Below are 21,480 nucleotides of genomic sequence, written 5' to 3'. Positions count from 1 at the left end.
CGGACCCAAATTGTTAACTCTGTTTTTACCTTCACAGATGCTGTCAGACCTGCTGAGCTATTCCAGCAACTTCTGTTTTAGTTCTTGGCGGTTAACTGTTGCCTTGTGTATTCTCCATGGCAATGTCTCGACCAGAGTCCGTTTTTCAACCAATTAGCGCACACTTCTCATGTCGCATAAATTGTTGTTTCCTTTGAAAACTGGTATTCTTGCAATTCTGTCCTGATTTGTACAAAACAAGAAGCTTTGACTGCAGGTTTCTAAGATCTTTACTAATTTTCTTCTCGCTCGAGTAGTTATGTAGTTCCCTCTTGAAAAATACGATGGAAACTATATTAACAGCCCATCAGGAAATGCGCTGCATCCCACATGAATGGTCTCCATCAGATAAGAGTGGTGCTGAATTGCCCACAGCGTCCAGGGATGTTGGATGGATAAGTCATGGGAAATGCAGAGTTACTGGGCTAGGATAGGGGGTTTGGGTCTGTGTGAACTCAAGGCTGAATGATCTGCTCCCTCACTGGGCATTCTATGATTCTAATAGAAAAAGAGTTGCCTGTCATGGTCTTGAAATTGACCAGCAAGCTATTAATCCTATCATTGGAGCAGGCATCTGCCTTGAATTTCATGGAGTGTTTGATTCCTGTAAAGGTTCGGTCCAGGTTAGCAACTAAGATGTGCTTCTGATCCCAATATTTGTAGAGTTTGCCATGGGAGAGCCATTTACCCATGCAATTTTCAGAGTCATGTTACAGGTGCATCCATTCTGTTTTGTTAATGATAAATTCATTAACTGAAAAGAACAAGAATATGAAGACATTTCCTGCACCCCAGCCACCCACCCCCCAACTTGCCCATTTGTAAGATGCTGTTGGGGACCTGTATCTCCTGTTAATGTTTGCGTGTTGTAACATGGCTCATTAACGTCTGCTATGAATGACGGATCACAATGAGAATAAATCCTGCTGTTTACTGAATGTCCAGATTGCTGTCACGGTGTAACCAACAAGACAAGAAACAGATGGTGGGTGATACAGCAAAGTCTGTGAAGCCTTTTTGCATTGTCTAAATTTGTTAAAAGTTACGTTGGACACGATGAAAAGTAAGTAAATACAATCCATTGTTTTGACTTTCAGATATTTGATACTTCTTGTTTAAAACGCTTTGGCTTCCTCTTGTGTAGAGTTGGTTGCGCAGCTATAGGAAGGATATTATAAAGCTGGAGAGGGCTCAGAAGAGATTTACCAGGATGTTGCCGTGTATGGAAGGTTTGAGTTATAAAGAAAGACTGGGACTTTTTTCACTGGACCGTAGGAGATTGAGAGGCGACCTGATAGAAGTTAATAAAATAACAAGATGGAGTTAATAGTAGTTATCTTTCCCTTAGGATTAGGCACATTTTTAAGGTTATTCGAGAGAGATTTATAAAGACAGGAGGGGCAATTTGTTTTTTGCACAGAGGGTGGTTCACATGTGGAATCGACTTCCAGTGGAAGTGGTGGATGTGGGTACAATTACAATGTTTGAAAGATGTTTGGATAAGTACATGAACAGGAAAGGTTTGGAGGGGTATGAGCAGTTGGCTTAGTTTGGGATTATGTTCAGAAGAGACTGAAGGGTCTGTTTCTGTGCTGTATGACTCAATTTTCTGTGTATTCATCAAAGCTGTAGGAGGCGGAATAGCAGGTCTCAACTAGCCCTCTGACTTTAAGTAGCTTAGCTGTATCTAACTCAGTCAGTGCCTGAGAACCAGGCAATTTCTGTGAAAAATCATTGTAGCAGTCATGACTGATTCCTGACTCTTTCCTCTCTACCTGCTGAGATATGCAGGAGTTAATTGCTTGTTATCTTGGTTGAGATTTAAACATTTGAAGGTGAATTGATGCAATGGCACTGTTACGATATTGACGTGCCTCTTTATGACATTAATGTCCCTCGGTGTGGACAAGGTTTTCACATCATTAAGCTTAATTGTTTCTAAAATATTTCACAATGTGAACTTGAGTGATGTGCCTGAGCATAATGGATGCAGGGAATGTCCTGACTTCCAGTCTGGTTAGGTTAGTTCATTAGAATCTACTGAACCTCATGGAAAATGGGACAACAGTTTCTTCTCTAGCAGTCTGACCCAAGAAAGTACATTTAACTCAGACTATTTAACTGGAACCTGTTCTAAAGAGGAGTCACACCAGACTCGAAACGTTAACCCTGTTGCTCTCTCCACAGGTGCTGCCAAACCCTGCTGGGTTTCCCCTGCGTTCGCTGTCCTTGCTTCATATTTCCAGCATCTGCATTATTTTGCTTTTATCCACCAAAATTCGCCACATTCGATCTTTATTTGGAGATCTATAGCAGACCTGTCTCTGGGGGTGGGGGGGCTCTTGTGATGCAATGGTAGCATTTCTACTTTGTAGCCAGGAGACTGGGGTTCAAGTTCCATCTGCCCAAGGCGTGTAATAACATCGCTAGACAAGCTGACAACAAAATATAACAAGACCTGGCTTTGGAGGGTTTTTTCACATTGGCATCCGCTCTCATTCACTAGGTAGCATTCCTGTCTTCAAGTGTGAAGGTTATGAGTTGACACTTCTCTGCTGAGTGTTACTTCTGTAACCCAGGCTGATACTTCAGTACGGCAGTGAATGAGTGCCACACTGCCAAAGGTGTCACCTTTCAGCTGGTATATTAAAACAAGTTCCTGTGGGTCTTCTCAGGTGGACACATCTCGCAACAGTTGTCTTGAAGATGATTAGGCAGGTTTCTTCCTGGTCAATATATATCCCTCAAGCAACAAAACAGGTTCTCTAGTTGTTATCAGAGATAATGAGAACTGCAGAGGCTGGAGAATCCGAGATAACAAGGTGTGGGGCTGGATGAACGCACAAGGCCAAGCAGCATCTTAGGAGCACAAAAGCTGACGTTTCGGGCCTAGACCCTTCACCAGAAAAGGGGGATGGGGAGAGGGTTCTGAAATAAATAGGGAGAGGGGGAGGCGGACCAAAGATGGATAGAGGAGAAGATAGGTGGGGAGGTAGGGAGGGGATAGGCCTGTGGTGTTTATGTGAGCATGCTGCACTTCCTACATTGCAATGGTGATTCTTAAGTACCAATGCTTAGGGACCTGCAAAGATCACACACCTCTAACTTTTCTTCATCTGGATAAGTCAAAAGTGACATTGGTTGTGAGAAGTCAGTGTACAGGTGGCTCCTACTTTGTAGTCTAACCTACCGTTACAATCCTGCCTAGAAATTGAACAACCACCTACACAGACAACTTTGGATCATTACAGCCTTCCCATTGCGCTGTTGTGCAGTCTCAAGCTGATCTAAGCAGCTAAGCCAAAGAATCATTCATTCATTCCTGTTCAGCAGCAGAAGGTACATATGCAGTGAGTGTTGCTGCACTTCAGTTTCTGGAACTGATATAACCCTCTCCTTTTCTGTAAGAGTTGGTGTGAGGTAGAAAACAGTGCATCAGCATGTAGCTGAGGAGAGAACAATCCCAGTACAGCTAGAAACCTCAGGTGACTCACCGAAAGAGAGCTGGGTTGGCAGTGTGAAAGTTAAAAACTGAATATGAGACTGACATTAAGTAACTGCAATCAGGGATTAATGCTTTTGAATTCCTTGAGTCATAATTTAAACAGTATAAGATGAAAAGTCATAGTTGAAAAATCAACAACAAAAGAGAGAGAATGAAATTTATTATTAGTTCAGGCAGACTGGGTTATCTCTAAGCCAGACCTCAACTGCCTCGGATTTACGAACTGAAATCTGTTGTTTCTATCACACAGAAATGCAGAAAATACGAACAGGCATAGGCCATTTGGCCGTTTGAGCTTGCACCACTGTTCAATATGATCAGGGCTGATCATGCGATTGCAGTATTCCATTCCCACTTTCTCGCCATTCCCCTTGATCCCTCTGGCCACAAAGGACGTGTCAAGCTCCCTCTTGAAGTATGTCTAATGGGCTCACCCCTTAGCTTTCTGTGGGAGAGAATTTCAAAGATTTACAACTCTGAGTAAAGAAATTCTTCCTCCTCATGTGTGTAATTTGTGTACCTTTTATGAGATCCCATCCAAAGTGTCAATCCACCTGTTATCTCCACGTATGTTGTGCATTGCTAGCTAGTCCAGTCCTAATTGCCTGTCCCTAGTTGCCCTGGAGAAGGTGGTAGTGAACCACTCTCTTGAACCACTACAGTCCTTGGAATGTATGTACACTCACAGTGTTGTCAGGGAGGGATTTCCAGGATTTTAACCCAGTGCACCTGGAAGAATGGCAATATGTTTCCAAGTCAGGAAAAGGGGTGAGGTATTGTGATCTGCCCTCCGTTGGGAAGACAGCAGAGCAAGGAGGCAAAAGCCCTAGTGCATGAATGTGGTCAGGCAGCATGAAGGGTAGTGGAATGTTAAAAATATGCCCCACCGCCCCCAAGCCATCCCCTATCTCCAGCAAGCTGCTGAGTTGGTGTTCGATGGAGTGAGCTGAGAATTTCAAAACTGAGATTGATTAGATTTTGTTCACTAAGACTGTGAAAGGCTTGTGTAAACAAATGGAGTGAAGATAAACAGCCTTGATGAACCTGAATAGCATGATACACTTGAGCAGTTGAATAGCTTCCTTCGTTTCTTATGTTCCTAAAGACCCTTCTATCTTCCCACAGATGTGTTTTTCTTCATGTGTCTTCTGCTATCTCTGTCTTCTGCTGTTGTTCAGTCGTGTTCGAGCCATTGCACCTGTGCTGGAGATCTAGCCAACTGTAAGTTTGTGTCTTCACTACAGGAGGGTAAGTACAATCCCAGCAGCAGATGGAAGCAGCTCGTGTTAAACTTTTTACTGCAGTGCGAAATGAGGGGGAATTGCATTGCTTCAAACTTCATTTTCCTGTAAGCTTCCCCTCTCCGTCATCCTAATTTGTCACCACATTCACTGCCTTGCAGTTCCTTCTCCCTGTGTCCTCACTGTGTTGCAGTGTTGGAGGTAATCCTGTAAGAGTTTTCATGCTGAAGCATCACAAGTGGGTACAGCACAGTGCTTAGCACAGCTGCTTCACAGTGCCAGGGACCTGGGTTCAATTCCACCTTTGGGTAACTGTGTGGAGTTAGCTCATTCTCCCCGTGTCTACATGAGTTTCATCTGGGTGCTTGGTTTCCTCTCATGGTCCAGAGATATGCAGTTTAAGGTGGATTGGCCATGCTAAATTGCCCATAGCACCCAAGAATGTGCATGTTGGATGGATTGGCCATGCTAAATTGCCCATAGCATCCAGTGAATCCATTGATCTTTGCAGCACACTGCTGGTCACAGGCCTCCTGTCTGAACAACAACCCACGACCCTCTGTCTCCTACCTTCAAGCCACTTCTGTATCCAGTTGGCTAGCTTTCTCTGGATCCCATGTGATCTAAACTTACTAACCAGTCTACCCTGTGAAACCTTAGCTAAGGCCTTGCTGAAATCCATGGAGACAACATCTACCGCTTTGCCTTTATCTATCTTCTAGGTCACCTCTTCAAAAAATCTCAATCAAGTCTGAGAGACACTATTTACCATGCCCAAAGCCATGCTGACTATCCCTAATCAGCCCTTGCCTTTCCAGCTGCATGTAAATCTTGTCCCTTAGAATTTCCTCTAACGACTTGCTCACCATTGACATCAGGCTCACTGGTCTGCAGTTTCCCTGGCTTTTCCTTGCAGCCTTTCCTAGTGTTAGGGTCTCCATGCACGTGTTTTTAACATTGCATTTTACTTAACAATGGTTTCTGATTGTTCCATAGTATGCAGTCATCACCATTTACTGAACAAGCTCATTCTTTGCTTGAGATCTGATGAGTATTAATTTAACTCTGTAACTGTTTTTAAAGTTTACATGCTGATTGTGGGGACATGCTCTACCTTGTTGTACTGGACTCTTTAAACTTGTTACCTGAGCAACGAGGCCTCTGTTGAACATATAAAAGAGATCATGAAGTGTTCGGAATAAACTTGAAATGCTTCTATCTCCATGGAGCTGAGCGCCTCCAGCACTTTGTTTTATTTCAGTGCTGTCTCCATGCCACATCCACGTTCAAACTGTAGTTCATATCCACTGGATATGCATATGTGTGAACGTGGGATGAAGATGGACCTGAGCTGAACTCTGAGATGCTTAATGCAGGAAGGATGACCTAGTCACTTAGAACCAAAGCAAACCAAGACACCAGTGTGGACCGATCAGGGTAGTGATTGCTCTGAATTTGGTTTCACTGCACAGGGGAAGGGCAATATGCTTGGGAGCTCATTTAAAATGATTGCAATGTCTGACAGAGTTTAGAAGGTTTGGAATCCAAGAATGCATTCCCCCAAAAACCTGTGTTGTGGAATTTGTTGTAGCCAATCCAATAGAAGCCATAACATCTATTAAAGGGGTTTGAAACTGACGGGGAGGTTATGAGGAGAAGATGGTTTTGCTCGTGGGAGGGAGTGCAAAGCTAAGGGGTCGTACGTGTAAGAGAGTTTGGATTTATTAGTAACTATCTTTCAAAAGAAAACTCTTCATTCAAAGAAGTGCTAAAATCATAAAACAGAAGCAGAAGTTGGCTACTCAGCCCATCGAGTCTGCTCTCCCATTCAATGAGATTGTGGTTGATCTGATAACTCTCAATTTCACTCTCCTGCCTTTCTCCCTGTTAGTCTTATTTCCTTTCCAGATTAGAAAACATGTCTGTCTCAGCCTCGAATATACTTCATGACTCAGCCTCTACAGTAAAGAATTCCACAGATTCATGACCCTCTGAGAGAAGAAATTCCTCCTCATCACTGTCTGAAATATGTGACCGCAGAGATTAGTGTGTGGAACTCACTACCACACGGAATGGTTAAGATGAATCACATTGCATTCAAAGGGAAGCTGAAAAGTGGGTGAGGGAGAGTGGAAAATGCTGTTAGATGAAGAGTGGGAGGATGCTGGTGATAATTGTAAACTCAAGCCTAGACAGGCACCAGATGGTCTATTTTTCTGCAGTGCTTTCTATGTATATCTATGTTTATCTTTTTCCATGTGTCAGTTTTGACAGATTTGCCCAGGACCGTCACCGTGATACTGCTTCAGGGAGGATCGCTCGCAACGATTAAACCCAGAATGTTCCAGAATTTCTCCAAACTGTGGTACCTGTCGATCACTGATTTCAAACTGTCGCCGTTTAACCACGTGTTTACCAGGTCACCGAATGCACAGAGCAGCCTTGATCTGCTTGACCTTTCCAGCAACAAACTGGAGAGCTGCAGTGTTGAAAGCTTGGCATTTGCAGGTCTTCACAATCTGACTGAATTGAAACTGAACAACAATTCACTTGATACTCTGAAACGCCTGTGGTTTTCAGGCCTGACCTTATTGAAGAAGCTGCATATTCAGTTCAATAAAATCTCCTATCTTCCTCCACGCACATTTGAGGCACTGATCCAACTGTATCACCTCAATGCATCCTCAAATCTTATCCAGTATATATCCACAGGTACATTCCATGGACTGGGCTCCCTCACTGACTTGGACCTATCCAACAATCAGCTGCTTTTCATTGACAGCAATGCTTTTGGACCTGTGAAGAGATTAAACCTTCTGTATCTGAATGATAACCAGCTTGAGTTGTTAGCCAAGGTCCCTGGGTCTACTCAGAAGCTACGCCTGTACAGTAACCATTGGGAGTGCCACTGTCAGCTGGTGCTATTCTTGGAAACATGTAACAAGGCAATAGAGGATCGAGGGAATCTGTTCTGCCAAAGCCCAGAGGATGTGGAGGGAAAACCTATCCTGAATTTCGGTTTTAGCTACTGTTCATCCACAACTCTGCTCCCTCTGACAACTCCGCTCCGTTCAACAACTCCAGCCTTGCAAATCATTCCAACTATCAGCGTTCTCGCTATAATTTATGGATTTTTAGGTAATCATACTTTTTTTATTTCAATGACATTTTCTTTTTGGATTTTAGTAAAGCTAACCTGCCGCAGGATTTGAAATTGTGAATGACGAAACACACTCTATTCTCTATTTTTGCACTTGGTAATTGTGCTGGCTTGGAATTTGTAGTTGAAATTGCCAGCAGTTCCTGTTATCACAGAGATCCAAGCATAGAATTTTACAGTACAGAAGGAGGCTGTCTGATTTATTGTAAGATAATAAAATGTGAGGCTGGATGAACACAGCAGGCCAAGCAGCATCTCAGGAGCACAAAAGCTGTTTGATTTATTCTGTCTGTACTGGCTCCTAAAAAAGCTACCCAGCCATTTTCCAGCCCTATCTCTCTAACTCTCCAAACTCATCACTTTCACTATTATATCCAGTTCTCTTTTGAAACCTTGTATGGAATCTGCATCCATCACTTTCCCGGGCAGGATGTTCCAAATCCTAACATATCTAACTAAAGGCGTTTTCTCCTGATGCTGCCACTTTACCTTGTTGCTTACATTGTTGATTATTTGTAAATCTTCTACCCAACCCCTGCAGTCCTGGTGAAGCAACCCATCTTTTTCTGCCAGTGTGTGATCACCCTTGTGGAGTCAGCCAGAGGCCACCCACTTAATGGTGCAAAAGAAGGCCAGTCAGTCAGTCATCGTAGGGAGTCAGTCAGTCATTCATTCATGCCTGCTGTTCACATGAGCGTAATCACCTAGTGCTAATCTTCTCCCCGTGCTGGCGCACGTTCTCTTAATCCAAACAATCATCCAGGGCTCAATGATCATGATTGTGTAAAACTGATAGAGACTTTTGGTGTTTGCACGTGTGAAGTAGTAAACCCAGAGTTTGCTGTTACGGACACCTCGCCTCCTAATGAGGTGAGCTGTTGTAGTCTTTGCAGCCTCTGTTAATGATTTGCTGCGAACTTCAACTCCTCCTGCAATATTTTCACTGTAACAAACATTGAAAAAGTAAGCTTTGCTAAATGCGATACAACTGAATTTTTAACCAAAGCACAGTCATCAGAATGAGCCATCAGTCTTGCTGGCCCTGAGAAACTAATTTTAGGAATCTAAAGAGAGGAATACCCTATGTTCAATGGTCAGTCTGTATACTGTACTGCATAGTATACATTGTTCCAAATTTTATTTGATATTTGAGCTTTTATCTAGACCACATAAATATTGCTCAATCTTTACTTTGCTCCCTGGAAAATGTTTTGTTTTCTGATTTGTCAACAGTGACTTCTCAAGAATGTGATTGGCTGCTTAGCCTACTTGAGGATGTCACTGTTGCCAGGAGCCCGAGACTGGTTTATACAGGAAGAAAATGATATTGTAATTGGGTGAATAGAGCTAGCTAACCCCTTTGCATGCAGCTCCCTTCAATATTGGCAGCTAATGAGATCTTCATAGCAGGCTGCAAAATGCAAGCCAAAGAACAATAGAGCCATGCAGCATAACAGGAGGCCATTCATTCCATTGTGCCTGTGTTGGGCCAGATGGGCTGACTTTAAACAATGCGGGTGCAGTTGAAGACAGCATTTATTGACCATCCCGAATAACCCTTGAACAGGAGATGGTAAGCTGCAGCGTTTGATGTGTAGTTTCATTGGGTAGTGTTAGGAAGGGAGCTCCAGCATTTGGTCATGGTGACAATGAGGGAATGACGATAGAGATGGATAATGACTTGGAGGTGATGGTGTTGCCATCTGTCTGCTGCCATTGTCCTCTGGGTGGTGGAAGTTGCAGATTTCAAAGGCCCTTTCCATGTCTGTAACCTCAGCATGGACCATTGTTTCACCTGGGTGTTCATAATTCTGCCTTTTAAGTTTCTGAAATGCGTTTGTCCATTCAAAACGCCTTGAGCACAGAATGGCACCAAACTTTGACTGTTTCCAGTCACTGATCAGTCAGATTTTTAGAGGAAAAGGAAACCTTAACAGTTTAAAACATACAGAACAAATGTACAATCTGGAGTTACCTTTATCAGGGGATCTACTGAGTCACAGATTGGATGGCACACTTCTTTCTACAGTGATCAGTTTGAAACGCTGTAATCTTTTTGTTAATTGAAAACTAATCCTTGATTTCATTACCTTTTCTTTCCAGGGGGATTTTTACTGGCAGTAGCTATCAGTCTGATTACCCGTTGGAAATACAGGACCGGGGGGATACCGAGGAGCTTCATGGTACGAAACAGAAAGCAGGGAGGGAACAAAGGGATGGAGTTAGATACCAATAAATTGGAGACTGTCTCTACAATTGCTTCACATTTGGCTGTTCATGAACTACAGAACATTGAGGATAATCAAGAAGAACAAAGGCAGGGATATATACACATGTCCACAGAATTACAGAGAAACGTGGATAGAGAGAATATTAACAGCAAGGTAATGCAACCTTATAAGTCAGTGCCCAGTTCCCATCTAGCTGCTGATATTTCACATCTGCAGAATAAGGGAATTGACAGTACTACTGGCAAAAATATCCGACATGGAAAAGCAGTAAGCCGTGGAGACGCAGAAAAAGGTAATTTAGCCTTCAGTAGCTTCTAGCTTAAATTTTATGTTTTTCCTTTCGGTTACTGAGGCAGGCCAGAACTTCAAACTCTGTGGCTTCACATAATTTTCTTTTCCCCCACTCCAGTGTGAAGCTTGTTGGGATGTTTTTATTAAGTTATGTTGCTGTTCGATTTGCCAGGAAGCTCAGGTATGTTTGTCAATGGTGTATTCGAGCAAAGGACTAGGAGAATCAGCTGAAATCTAAAGTCTGCCATTTCCACTGGTTTCCAGCTGTTATACGCAACAGATTACACATTAAATTCTTCACCTGGTCAATTCACGTTGTATGTTGACCAGATGTCAGTGTTAATTCACTCATTTTCCACAGTACGCATTGGTGGTATAGTGGATGGTGAAGAAGGTTATCTATGATTACAAAAAGATCTTGATCAATTGGGCCAATGGGCTGACGAGTGGCAGATGGAGTTTAATTCGGATAAGTGAGTTGTTTTGCTTTTTGATAAAACAAACAAGGACACAACTTATACACCTAGTGGTAGGGCCTGGGGTCATGTGGTAGAGCAGAGACAGTGAGGGTTTCAGGTACATAAATTGTTGAAATTAAATAGGGAAGTTAAGAAGGCAATTAACACACTTACCTTCACTGCTCAGACCTTTGAGGATAGCAGTCGGGACGTCATGTTGAGGTTGCACAGCACATTGCTGAGGCTTCTCCTGGCATACGGTGTGCAGTTCTGGTTGCCCTGTTATAGGAAAGATATTTATTAAACTGGAGAGGGTTCAGAAAAAATTTACCAGGATTTTGCTGGGAATGGATGGTTTGAGATACACAAAACTGGAAAGGCTGGGACTTTTTTTTTCTCCCTGGAGTGAGGGAGGTTGAGGGATGAGGTTTATAAAATCCTGTGTAGATAAAGTGAACGACTAGGATCTTTTCCCTAGGGTGGAGGAGTTCAAAACTAAGGGATGAGAAGAGAAAGATTTAAAAAGGACAAGGGGCCACTTTTTTTTTTAAACACTGTGGCTTGTGTGCAGAATGAACTGCCTTGTTTAAACTACAATGTTTAAAAGACACTTGGATCCAAGTACACGGCAAATAGGAAAGTTTTAGAGGAATGTGGGCCAAGTACAGGGAGGTGGAGCTAGTTTAGTTTGGGAACATGGTTGGCATGGACTAGTTGGACTGAAAGGTCTGTTTCTATGCTGTGTGACGTGCATCAGGCATTGCTTGTGTTTATCGAAGGCCGCTGTTATCTTCGCTGACTGTATAACCGTGCTGCGCTTACTCCCTGCTTTTGTGGCCTGCCCTAATTGATGGTGTATTCCCATCTCTTATCCTGTTTCTGTGTATGTGATGATTCTTCAGCTTTGTCCCAATTATGTTTTACTAAAAACACTTCTGACTGAAAATTTAACCCATAGGTAACTGAAACTGATTCAACCGCTTCAGTCTAAAGGGCTCAAATTAATGCCAGCTAAAGTGATGAGGCTGGCTTCAGTGAGCTAATCCTAGAGTCAGCATTTGCAGTCTCAGGACTCAGTTTACTTTTGGATTCATTCACAAGATGTGGGCATCGCCAGATTAGCTAGTCACCTACAGAGAACATAAAACAGTCGAGCACAGAAACGGGCCCTTCAGCCCACAATGTTGTGCTGAGCATGACAACAAATTAATCTAATCCCTTCTGCCTCCCCTTAGTCCACATCTCTCCATTCCTTGCATATTCATGTCCTTATCTAAAAGTTTCTTAAAATCACTTATTATATCCACTTCCACCATCTCTCCTGGCAGTGCATTCCAGATTCCTACCAAACTCTGTTAAAAGAAACTTATCCCTCACATCTCATTTGAGCTTGTCCCCTCTCACCTTAAATGTATATTCCCTAGAATTAGATCATTTCGACTCTTGGGGAAAAGATGTCAACCCTATCTGTGCATCTGAGGAGACTTCTGTGATGCCTCCTCTCAGCCTCTGCCGCATCAAAGAAAACAACACAAGTTTTTCTAATCTCTCCTTACAGCTCATACCCTCTAATCCAGGCAGCGTTCTAGTAAACCATCTCTTCACCCTCGTGGCCATTTATAACTATCCCCAGTAGCCATTGAGAGAGGTTTGAGGTAGGAGGGCTGCCTTCTTGAACCCCTGCAGCCCAACCACAGATACACCCATGTTTCTGAGATGACAAGGTGTGGAGCTGGATGAACACAGCAGGCCAAGCAGCATCAGAGGAGCAGGAAAGCTGACATTTCGGGTCTAGACCCTTCTTCTGAATATGCTTTTCTGCTCCTCTGATGCTGCTTGGCCTGCTGTGTTCATCCAACTCATCCATGCTGACCAGATATCCTGAATTAACCTAGTCCCATTTTCCAGAATTTGGCCCATATCCCTCCAAATCCTTGTTATCTCAGATTCTCCAGCATCGGCAGTTCCTACTATCTTCACATCCGCATTTCTGTTAGGGAGGGAATTCACAGATTTTGTCATCAGATTTATTAATCGAATTTGCTGTGATAGGGTTTTAACCCATGTCCTGAGAGCATTCACTCGGGTCTCTGGGTTACTAGTCCAGTGACATTGTTACTACATCCTTATCTCCCCTTTCATTTGTTTTTTTTAAATCAGAATCCCAAAGTCCATGTAAGCATTGCGCCCAAACTCTACACTTCAAAGTAATTACTAGCTTCAAGTGCTTTTTGATGAGATGAGTGAAGGATGAGGAAACATAATTTTTCTTTGTTAGATGTATAGTGCTGCTTCTACTGGGAGCATAAAATTCATGAGAATGTAATTATAAACAAAAGTTTCCACTGTCACAATGGACCATTGGGCTGCTCTCTCATTACAGAGAGATGGCTGGTGGTGGTTTAACCTGAGGGTCACTGTGCCTCAGGGGAGGGGGGAGGTTAACGAGGAGACCCCTTTCATGGTAACTTCAGCCTGTGTGGGAATTGAACCCAGTCTGTTGGTTTCACTCCCAGCCCGCCAGCCAGTTAAATGAGCTAACCAACACCCATAAAATGTGATAATGGGAACTGCAGATGCTGGAGAATCCAAGATAATAAAGTGTGGAGCTGGATGAACACAGCAGGCCAAGCAGCATCTCAGGAGCACAAAAGCTGATGTTTCGGGCCTAGACCCTTCATCAGAGAGGGGGATGGGGTGAGGGTTCTGGAATAAATAGGGAGAGAGGGGGAGGCGGACCGAAGATGGAGAGAAAAGAAGATAGGTGGAGAGGAGAGTATAGGTGAGGAGGTAGGGAGGGGATAGGTCAGTCCAAGGAAGACGGACAGGTCAAGGAGGTGGGATGAGGTTAGTAGGTAGGAGATGGACGTGCAGCTTGAGGTGGGAGGAAGGGATGGGTGAGAGGAAGAACAGGTAGGGAGGCAGAGACAGGCTGGACTGGTTTTGGGATGCAGTGGGTGGAGGGGAAGAGCTGGGCTGGTTGTGTGGTGCAGTGGGGGGAGGGGATGAACTGGGCTGGTTTTGGGATGCAGTGGGGGAAGGGGAGATTTTGAAGCTGGTGAAGTCCACATTGATACCATGAGGCTGCAGGGTTCCCAGGCGGAATATGAGTTGCTGTTCCTGCAACCTTCGGGTGGCATCATTATGGCACTGCAGGAGGCCCATGATGGACATGTCATCTAAAGAATGGGAGGGGGAGTTGAAATGGTTCGCGACTGGGAGGTGCAGTTGTTTATTGCGAACCGAGCGGAGGTGTTCTGCAAAGCGGTCCCCAAGCCTCCTCTTGGTTTCCCCAATGTAGAGGAAGCCACACCGGGTACAATGGATACAGTATACCACATTGGCAGATGTGCAGGTGAACCTCTGCTTAATATGGAAAGTCATCTTGGGGCCTGGGTTAGGGTTGAGGGAGGAGGTGTGGGGGCAAGTATAGCACTTCCTGTGGTTAGAGGGGAAGGTGCCGGGTGTGGTGGGGTTGGAGGGCAGTGTGGAGCGAACAAGGGAGTCACGGAGAGAGTGGTCTCTCCGGAAAGCAGACAAGGGTGGGGATGGAAAAATGTCTTGGGTGGTGGGGTCGGATTGTAGATGGTGGAAGTGTCGGAGAATGATGCGTTGTATCCGGAGGTTGGTGGGGTGGTGTGTGAGAACGAGGGGGATCCTCTTTGGACAGTTGTGGCGGGGGCGGGATGTGAGGGATGTGTTGCGGGAAATGCGGGAGACGCGGTCAGTGGCGTTCTTGTCCACTGTTGGGGGAAAGTTGCGGTCCTTGAAGAACTTGCACTGGGATGTGTGGGAGTGGAATGCCTCATCGTGGGAGCAGATGCGGCGGAGGCGGGGGAATTGGGAATAGGTGATGGAATTTTTGCAGGAGGGTGGGTGGGAGGAGGTGTATTCTAGGTAGCTGTGGGAGTCGGTGGGCTTGAAATGGACATCAGTTACAAGCTGGTTGCCTGAGATGGAGACTGAGAGGTCCAGGAAGGTGAGGGATGTGCTGGAGATGGCCCAAGTGAACTGAAGGTTGGAGTGGAAGGTGTTGGTGAAGTGGATGAACTGTTCGAGCTCCTCTGGGGAGCAAGAGGCAGCGCCGATGCAGTCATCAATGTAACGGAGGAAGAGGTGGGGTTTGGGGCCTGTGTAGGTGCGGAAGAGGGACTGTTCCACGTAACCTACAAAGAGGCAGGCATAGCTGTGGCCCATGCGGGTGCCCATGGCCACGCCCTGGTGTCTGTAGGAAGTGGGAGGAATCGAAAGAGAAGTTGTTGAGGGTAAGGACTAGTTCGGCTAGGCAGATGAGGGTGTCGGTAAAGGGGGTCTGGTCGGGCCTGTGGGACAGGAAGAAGCTGAGGGCCTTGAGGCCATCTGCATGCGGAATACAGGTGTATAGGGACTGGGCGTCCATGGTGAAAATGAGGTGTTGGGCGCCAGGGAATTGGAAGACCTGGAGGAGGTGGAGGGCGTGGGTGGTGTCACGGACGTAGGTAGGGAGTTCCTGGACCAAAGGGGAGAAAATGGAGTCCAGATAGGTGGAGATGAGTTCGGTGGGGCAGGAACAGGCTGAGACAATGGGTCGACCAGGGCAGGCAGGTTTGTGGATTTTGGGAAGGAGATAGAAAAGGGCCGTGCAGGGTTGGGGAACAATGAGGTTGGAGGCTGTGGGTGGGAGGTCCACTGAGGTGATGAGGTCATGAATGGTGTTGGAGATGATGGTTTGGTGCTCGGGGTGGGGTCATGATCGAGGGGGCGGTAGGAGGAGGTGTCGGAGAGTTGGCGTTTGGCCTCGGCGATGTAGAGGTCAGTGCGCCATACTACCACTGCGCCACCCTTGTCTGCGGGTTTGATGGTGAGGTTGGGGTTGGAGCGGAGGGCTGCCCGTTATGCCCATAAAATGTAACTGTACTAATCAAAGAGTATTACAATATTGATGTAAAATAAATACTGTTTGGATTTTCAGCTTTGAAAATAAAATCATATAACACATCCTCTGAATTTATTTGGTGAATTATTAGAGCTGTATAGAACTGAAATAGACCCTTCTGTCCAACTCGTCCATGCTGACCAGATATCCTAAATTCGTCTAGACCCATTTGCCAGAATTTGGCCCATATTCCTCCAAACCCTCCCTTTCATGTACCCATCCAGATGCTTTTTAAAATGTTGTAATTGTACCAGCCTCCATCACCACCTCTGGCAGCTTGTTCCTTGTGTGCACTACCCTCTGTGAAAACATTGCCCCTTAGGCCCATCTTAAATCTTTCCCCTCTCACCTTACACCTATGCCGTCTAGTATTTGACTACCCCATCCTGGGGAAAAGACCTTGTCTATTCACCCTAAACTTGCCCCTCATGACTTTATGAACCTCTATAAGGTCACCCCTCAGCCTGCAAAATCCCGGGAAAAGCCCCAGCCTATTCAGCCGCTCCCTTTGGTTCAAACCCTCCAACCCTGGCAACGTCCTTGTAAATCTATTCTGCACCGTTTCAAATTTCACAGCATCCTACCTATAGCAGGGAGACCAGAATTGCACACAGTATTTTAGAAGTGGCCTAACCAATATCCTGTACAGCCGTAACATGACCTCACAATTTCTGCCCTCAATGCACTGACCAATAAACACAAGTGTGCCAAATGCTGTCTTCGCTATCTTGTCTATCTGTAACTCCACTTTCAAGGACCTATGGACTTGCTTGCAAGGCCTCTTTTCTGAAAGGAAATTAAAATGTAAACTTGTAAACGAAAGCATAAAATACTTTGTTTTAAAACTTTGAACATTTCATTATTTAGGTGCTTTTTCTTTGTTTCAGTGGTGGGGAAACTCTGCATGATAGCACAAACAGATTTGTCAAATAATTCCTACTTTAGACTATGTGTGAGCAATCAGGACAAAGGACAGCATCAAGATCAGGAGGTATTTTTGTCTGAGACACTGCGGACAGGCGCCAGAAATTTTGCAGGGAACTTGAGGAACATCAACAGTGAAGCTCATGATCCCGAGACTGAAGGTGAAGACTCTCCCAATGTGAGTGACCTTCCTGTCCTCTGCAATGAAGCTATAAGCTCCCAGCTGGAATTCAAAACTGGGGATCAGGAGAAAATTGAGATGATGGAATTACAGGACATCCAGACAGAGAACTTGGAGAAAAATGAAGCCATAGCATTGTACAGGGAGGAGAATGAGATATTGGAGGATGCATCCCCTCCAGGAAAAGTAATTGAATTGAATGAAACTTCTGTGAATGACTGCACCAGTGAAATGAATAGAAAAATACTGTTGCATGCAACTAATCCCATTGGCTCCAAAGTAAGAACACGTAGAGTAACAATTGACGAATACTCGAGAATAGCAGCGATTTCTATGGGAGGGAAAATATTGAGTTCAGCTTTATTCAATGGAGATGGAGATGCTCAATTGCCAGATGTAGAAGGTACTGATGAACAATGTTTTGTATGCTAAATGATCCATGTGCATTAGTGAGTGTTTGTGAAAAGACCTTCAACACAATGAACAGAATATAAAGACAGAAGTGAAATAATCTGACACTGGGCAGTAATTGCTGGCGTTGCACAAGAGTTCAATTGAAAATTCTTGGGTGCAGATTTGATAGGTTAAAGAAAACGTGGGGGTAGAGTAAACATTACAGTGTAATTGCAGCTGCTGTAATTGACACATGCACAATTGACATGTAGTGCATTGTTTGAGAATCGCAGAATTGGTGCTGCGCAGAAGGAAGCTGTTCGGCCTATCATGCCCGTGGTAATTCTGTGATCCAGTGCCTATCTCCTGCATTTTCTTTATATTCCTGTGCACCATTTCTATCCAAGTAACCATCTGATGTCCTCTTGAATGCCTCTACTAAAATGGAATATTAGCATAAATAATACAGAGCCAAACAGCTCCAATTCTACAATTCCCCCTTGAGAAGAAGTTCCTTAAACTGTATAATGGGCTGAGGGGGAATCAGTTACAGGCCATTTCATGGAGGCAGCAAATGGCAATAGAACACAGCAATGGGAAACGGGAGTATGCAATTCAGCCCTTTGAGCCCAAATGAGATTAACATTTAACTAGAACATGGCTGATCTTATCCTGGTCTCACCCCACTTTCCTGCCCGCTCCCCATGCCCCCTTATCATCAGAAATATGTGTATTTATTTCTTGAATCTGTTGATTGATTCTACCTCCACTACAATCTGGCAGTGAGTTCCTCAGATTCACAATCCTCTAAGTGAATTAATGGGAGCAGCTTGGTAGCAAGGTACGCTTCATATGAAAAGCAGAACTCTCGAGTTTACTACATTACACATGGCCAATCCACCTAACCTGCACATCTTTGGACTGTGGGAGGAAATTACAGCACCCAGAGGAAACCCACGCAGAAATGGGAAGAATGTCCAAAATCCACACACAGTCACCCTGAGGCTGGAATCGAACCTGGGTCCCTGGCACTGTGAGACAGAAGTGCTAACCACTGAGCCATTGTGCTGCCCATTGATGGCAGGTAATTTGTTCGAGGGAAACCCCACAGTTGGTTGGTTATCTTATTCACATCCAACATCTCTTTGCACTCTCATTTCAGCTGAGACGGGTTTGATTCATAGGCTTCCTGTCCTTAATTGAGATGAGCTAATTATGTCCAAATTAGAAATCAATTTAGAGCATTCCTGGACTAATATATCTTGATTTCCAAACCCTCATTGCCTTGATGGTAATGGCCATTCTCTAATGGTTCGAGACCCCATATTACCATTTAATCCATAGCTTAACCTGGGAGATGAATAGGTAACATCTGAATTTATAATGTAGAACTGAACCACTCTGCCCCCACATGAGGATGGTATTAGTGTTTTTTACTTGACTGGGTTATCTGACCCTTCTTGTACTGGCCTCTTACAAACAAAAATATCCCTGGAAGATTTGCCTTTAGAATTTATCAGTGGAAACAAAACTTAGTACACAGCTTATTCTAAAAATCTTCCAACAATATTTTTACAGATCAATCCCATACAACTCCAATACTTGCACCGATCAGCAATCCATTTGGAAAAGAGAAGTGTAAGCTAGTAAACAGAGTATCAGCCTGCCAAACATCTGTGGGACGAGACAGCATACAAAGAAAAAAATACATGAAAGTCAGCTTTGTTCAAGAACCCCGGCCGTGGTTAATGTTAAACCAACAGCTCACACTATCTTCACATCTGTGGAAAAGTGGCCCAACCTGAACAGGGAGATGGTTCGTGAGACTTTTGGACATTTCCTCTCTGCTGGTATTCAAACTTGTGTGGACGTGGGATGTTCTTCAGAAAGCAAACTTAAGTGTAAAGCTCAGAAACAGATCCAGGATTGTATTTCTTGCCCAGTGAGCCTTCCAAAAGAAGAAGAAATCACCTTAGAATCTTCCAAATCTCAAACTAAGCCCAAGGGAAATAATCTATTACAGTCATTGGAGATGAAAGGAGGCTTGGATGACCAATACTTTGAGTGGCAACCGAATTTGTCTGGAGACTTTCAGCCAAGGTCAAGCCCTGATCTACAGACTTCCAACTATTTACATGTCAGTCAAGGTGCATTTTCTGAAACTTCACATCAACAGGACAGTCATTCCATGCTCTCTGGTCATTCCTGTCAGCAACTGAGATTCAATCTGTCTCAAAATGCACTTTGCAACAAGACAGTAAGCATCATTCTGAAACTTATCAACTTACAAGTGGACACAAACTGGTGGCTGACACGGAATTCAATGTATTTGATACGACTGGTGAAGAGAACACTGTGTATTAGACACCTCCAATCTACCAGACATTGACAAATTTGCTCACAGTAAATGCAAGAAACCAGAGAACATTCCTCCTGTCATACAAAAATTTGTAGCAGGTATTTCCGAACATGTGCACACTGGAACTTCCACTAGCAAAAATGTTGCTTTAGTGGACAAAGCCCAGACGTCAGATAGAGATCAAGTAGTGTTGGGTGGAGCTGTCACGAAAGAAACTGTACAGTCGCCTGAGAGTTCTGTGGCACCTGCAGATGGTACAATTGCAAGCGGCACGGTGACAGAAGATGAAGTGAGCTCAGTTGGATCAGTCAGTACATCCTTTGGCTGGCCGTACACTTGGAGTGCGCAAAGTCCAGAGCATTGGAGCCAAAGTAGCACTACACTTGAGTCTACTCTCGGCTCAAATCACAGCAAGGCAAACCTTTCTCCCAACGTTACGTCAAAGGACGATGAACCTGAGCAATGGGAGTCCAGCATAGCAGCCAGGGAGAATAACCTGGATTGGGAAGATGATCGATCTGAGGCAATACCCTTCCAAAGTGTCACCCGTAGGAATAGTGCACCAATAAACAGGGAACCAGAGTTGGAATGGGAAAGACATTTTCAATCTGCAGCTATAGCATACTCGGAAAAAGTTGTCTGACCATAAAGATGCAGAGATAAGGAGAGACTCCAGACTGAATTTCGGGGATTGTGATCACAGGTTGAAATATTCCAAAAATATCTACAAATCAGTCTTTAAAACAATTGAGCAAGAGCAACATCCAGTTCCATTTGATGCAAGCCAGTACAAAGTGTTGCAGGATAGCTCGGCTCTCGCTGTCCAGTCACATAAGGCCAAACATAAACCAGGAAGTGTTGTGATTCTGCCATCCCCAAGTATCCAGCCAATTCAATCTTCTGGGTGTGCTCTTGAAATGAATTACCCAAATGCGGTGTACAGACGGTGGCTTTTGAAGAGTACCTTTGGCAGTACAGTGGCAGAATGGATTCCCACTGCTGTATGTGAAGGAGGCGAATGAAGCTCCTCACCGGATTTTCAGTTCGGAAAGACTGCCAGGCCTTCAGCTCATCATCAGATAGGGGCTGAGGCGAAGGGACCAGTGGGTGCCGCAGGAGTCCAAGAGAATGCTTGTGGAGCTGGAGAGTTTCTGCAACAGAACCCACCCACCAGAGAAGAACTCCGGATGGATGATGAATTAATGCTAATCAATACTTTTTACAATCTGAAGAAAACATTAAATATCGAATAAAAGTCACATGACCTGACAATTTCTGGCCATCAACATTACTATAAAGGTTATTTTAATGCTGCAATTGCTAACATTTGATTGCAAACAGTAACAGTCGTCCTGGTGTAAAGAGGTCTGACAGTCAATAGAGACTTGGAGACATTACTGCACATTGGGAGGCTTTTTGGCCCATCAAATCCATGCTAGCTGTCTGTGAATCAACCCCGCTGATCCCATTCGCCATCTTCACTCAAAGGGTTACAGATCTTTGGAATTCCCTATCCCAGCGAGCTGCAGATTTTCAGTTCTTTGTTATTTGGGGCTGAGATAGATAAACGTTCTGAGCTTGCGTCAATTTACAAGAATTGCATTGAGGCACGAGTATGAGTGAATAATCAGCTAGAAATCTACAGCATTAATGTGGCGATATTGTTCTGATAAAATCGCTCAAACAATTAATTGAGCTAATTTACTCTTTGGGCCCGGATAGCAGCACTAATTTGAAGTCCAAAGCCCTGGTGCTTATGTACATTATCTGAATCCTCAATTTG

The 21,480-nt window shown here is 44.3% G+C and overlaps 1 protein-coding gene across 1 annotated transcript; it reads left to right on the top strand.

Moving 5' to 3' along the window:
- The first annotated feature begins 1,003 nt into the window (after positions 1-1,003).
- Positions 1,004-20,340, top strand: LOC125465272 (uncharacterized). The gene is made up of 6 exons (XM_048558553.1): positions 1,004-1,102; positions 4,670-4,792; positions 7,051-7,923; positions 10,049-10,468; positions 16,728-17,348; positions 19,721-20,340. Exons 1-6 carry the CDS (start codon positions 1,096-1,098, stop codon positions 20,338-20,340), a joined length of 2,664 nt encoding a protein of 887 aa, XP_048414510.1. The 5' UTR covers positions 1,004-1,095.
- The last annotated feature ends 1,140 nt before the right edge of the window (positions 20,341-21,480 follow it).

The sequence above is a fragment of the Stegostoma tigrinum genome, chromosome 29 (assembly GCF_030684315.1).
Source record: "Stegostoma tigrinum isolate sSteTig4 chromosome 29, sSteTig4.hap1, whole genome shotgun sequence".
Taxonomy (NCBI): domain Eukaryota; kingdom Metazoa; phylum Chordata; class Chondrichthyes; order Orectolobiformes; family Stegostomatidae; genus Stegostoma; species Stegostoma tigrinum.
This window is presented reverse-complemented; position numbering and strand designations above follow the sequence as displayed.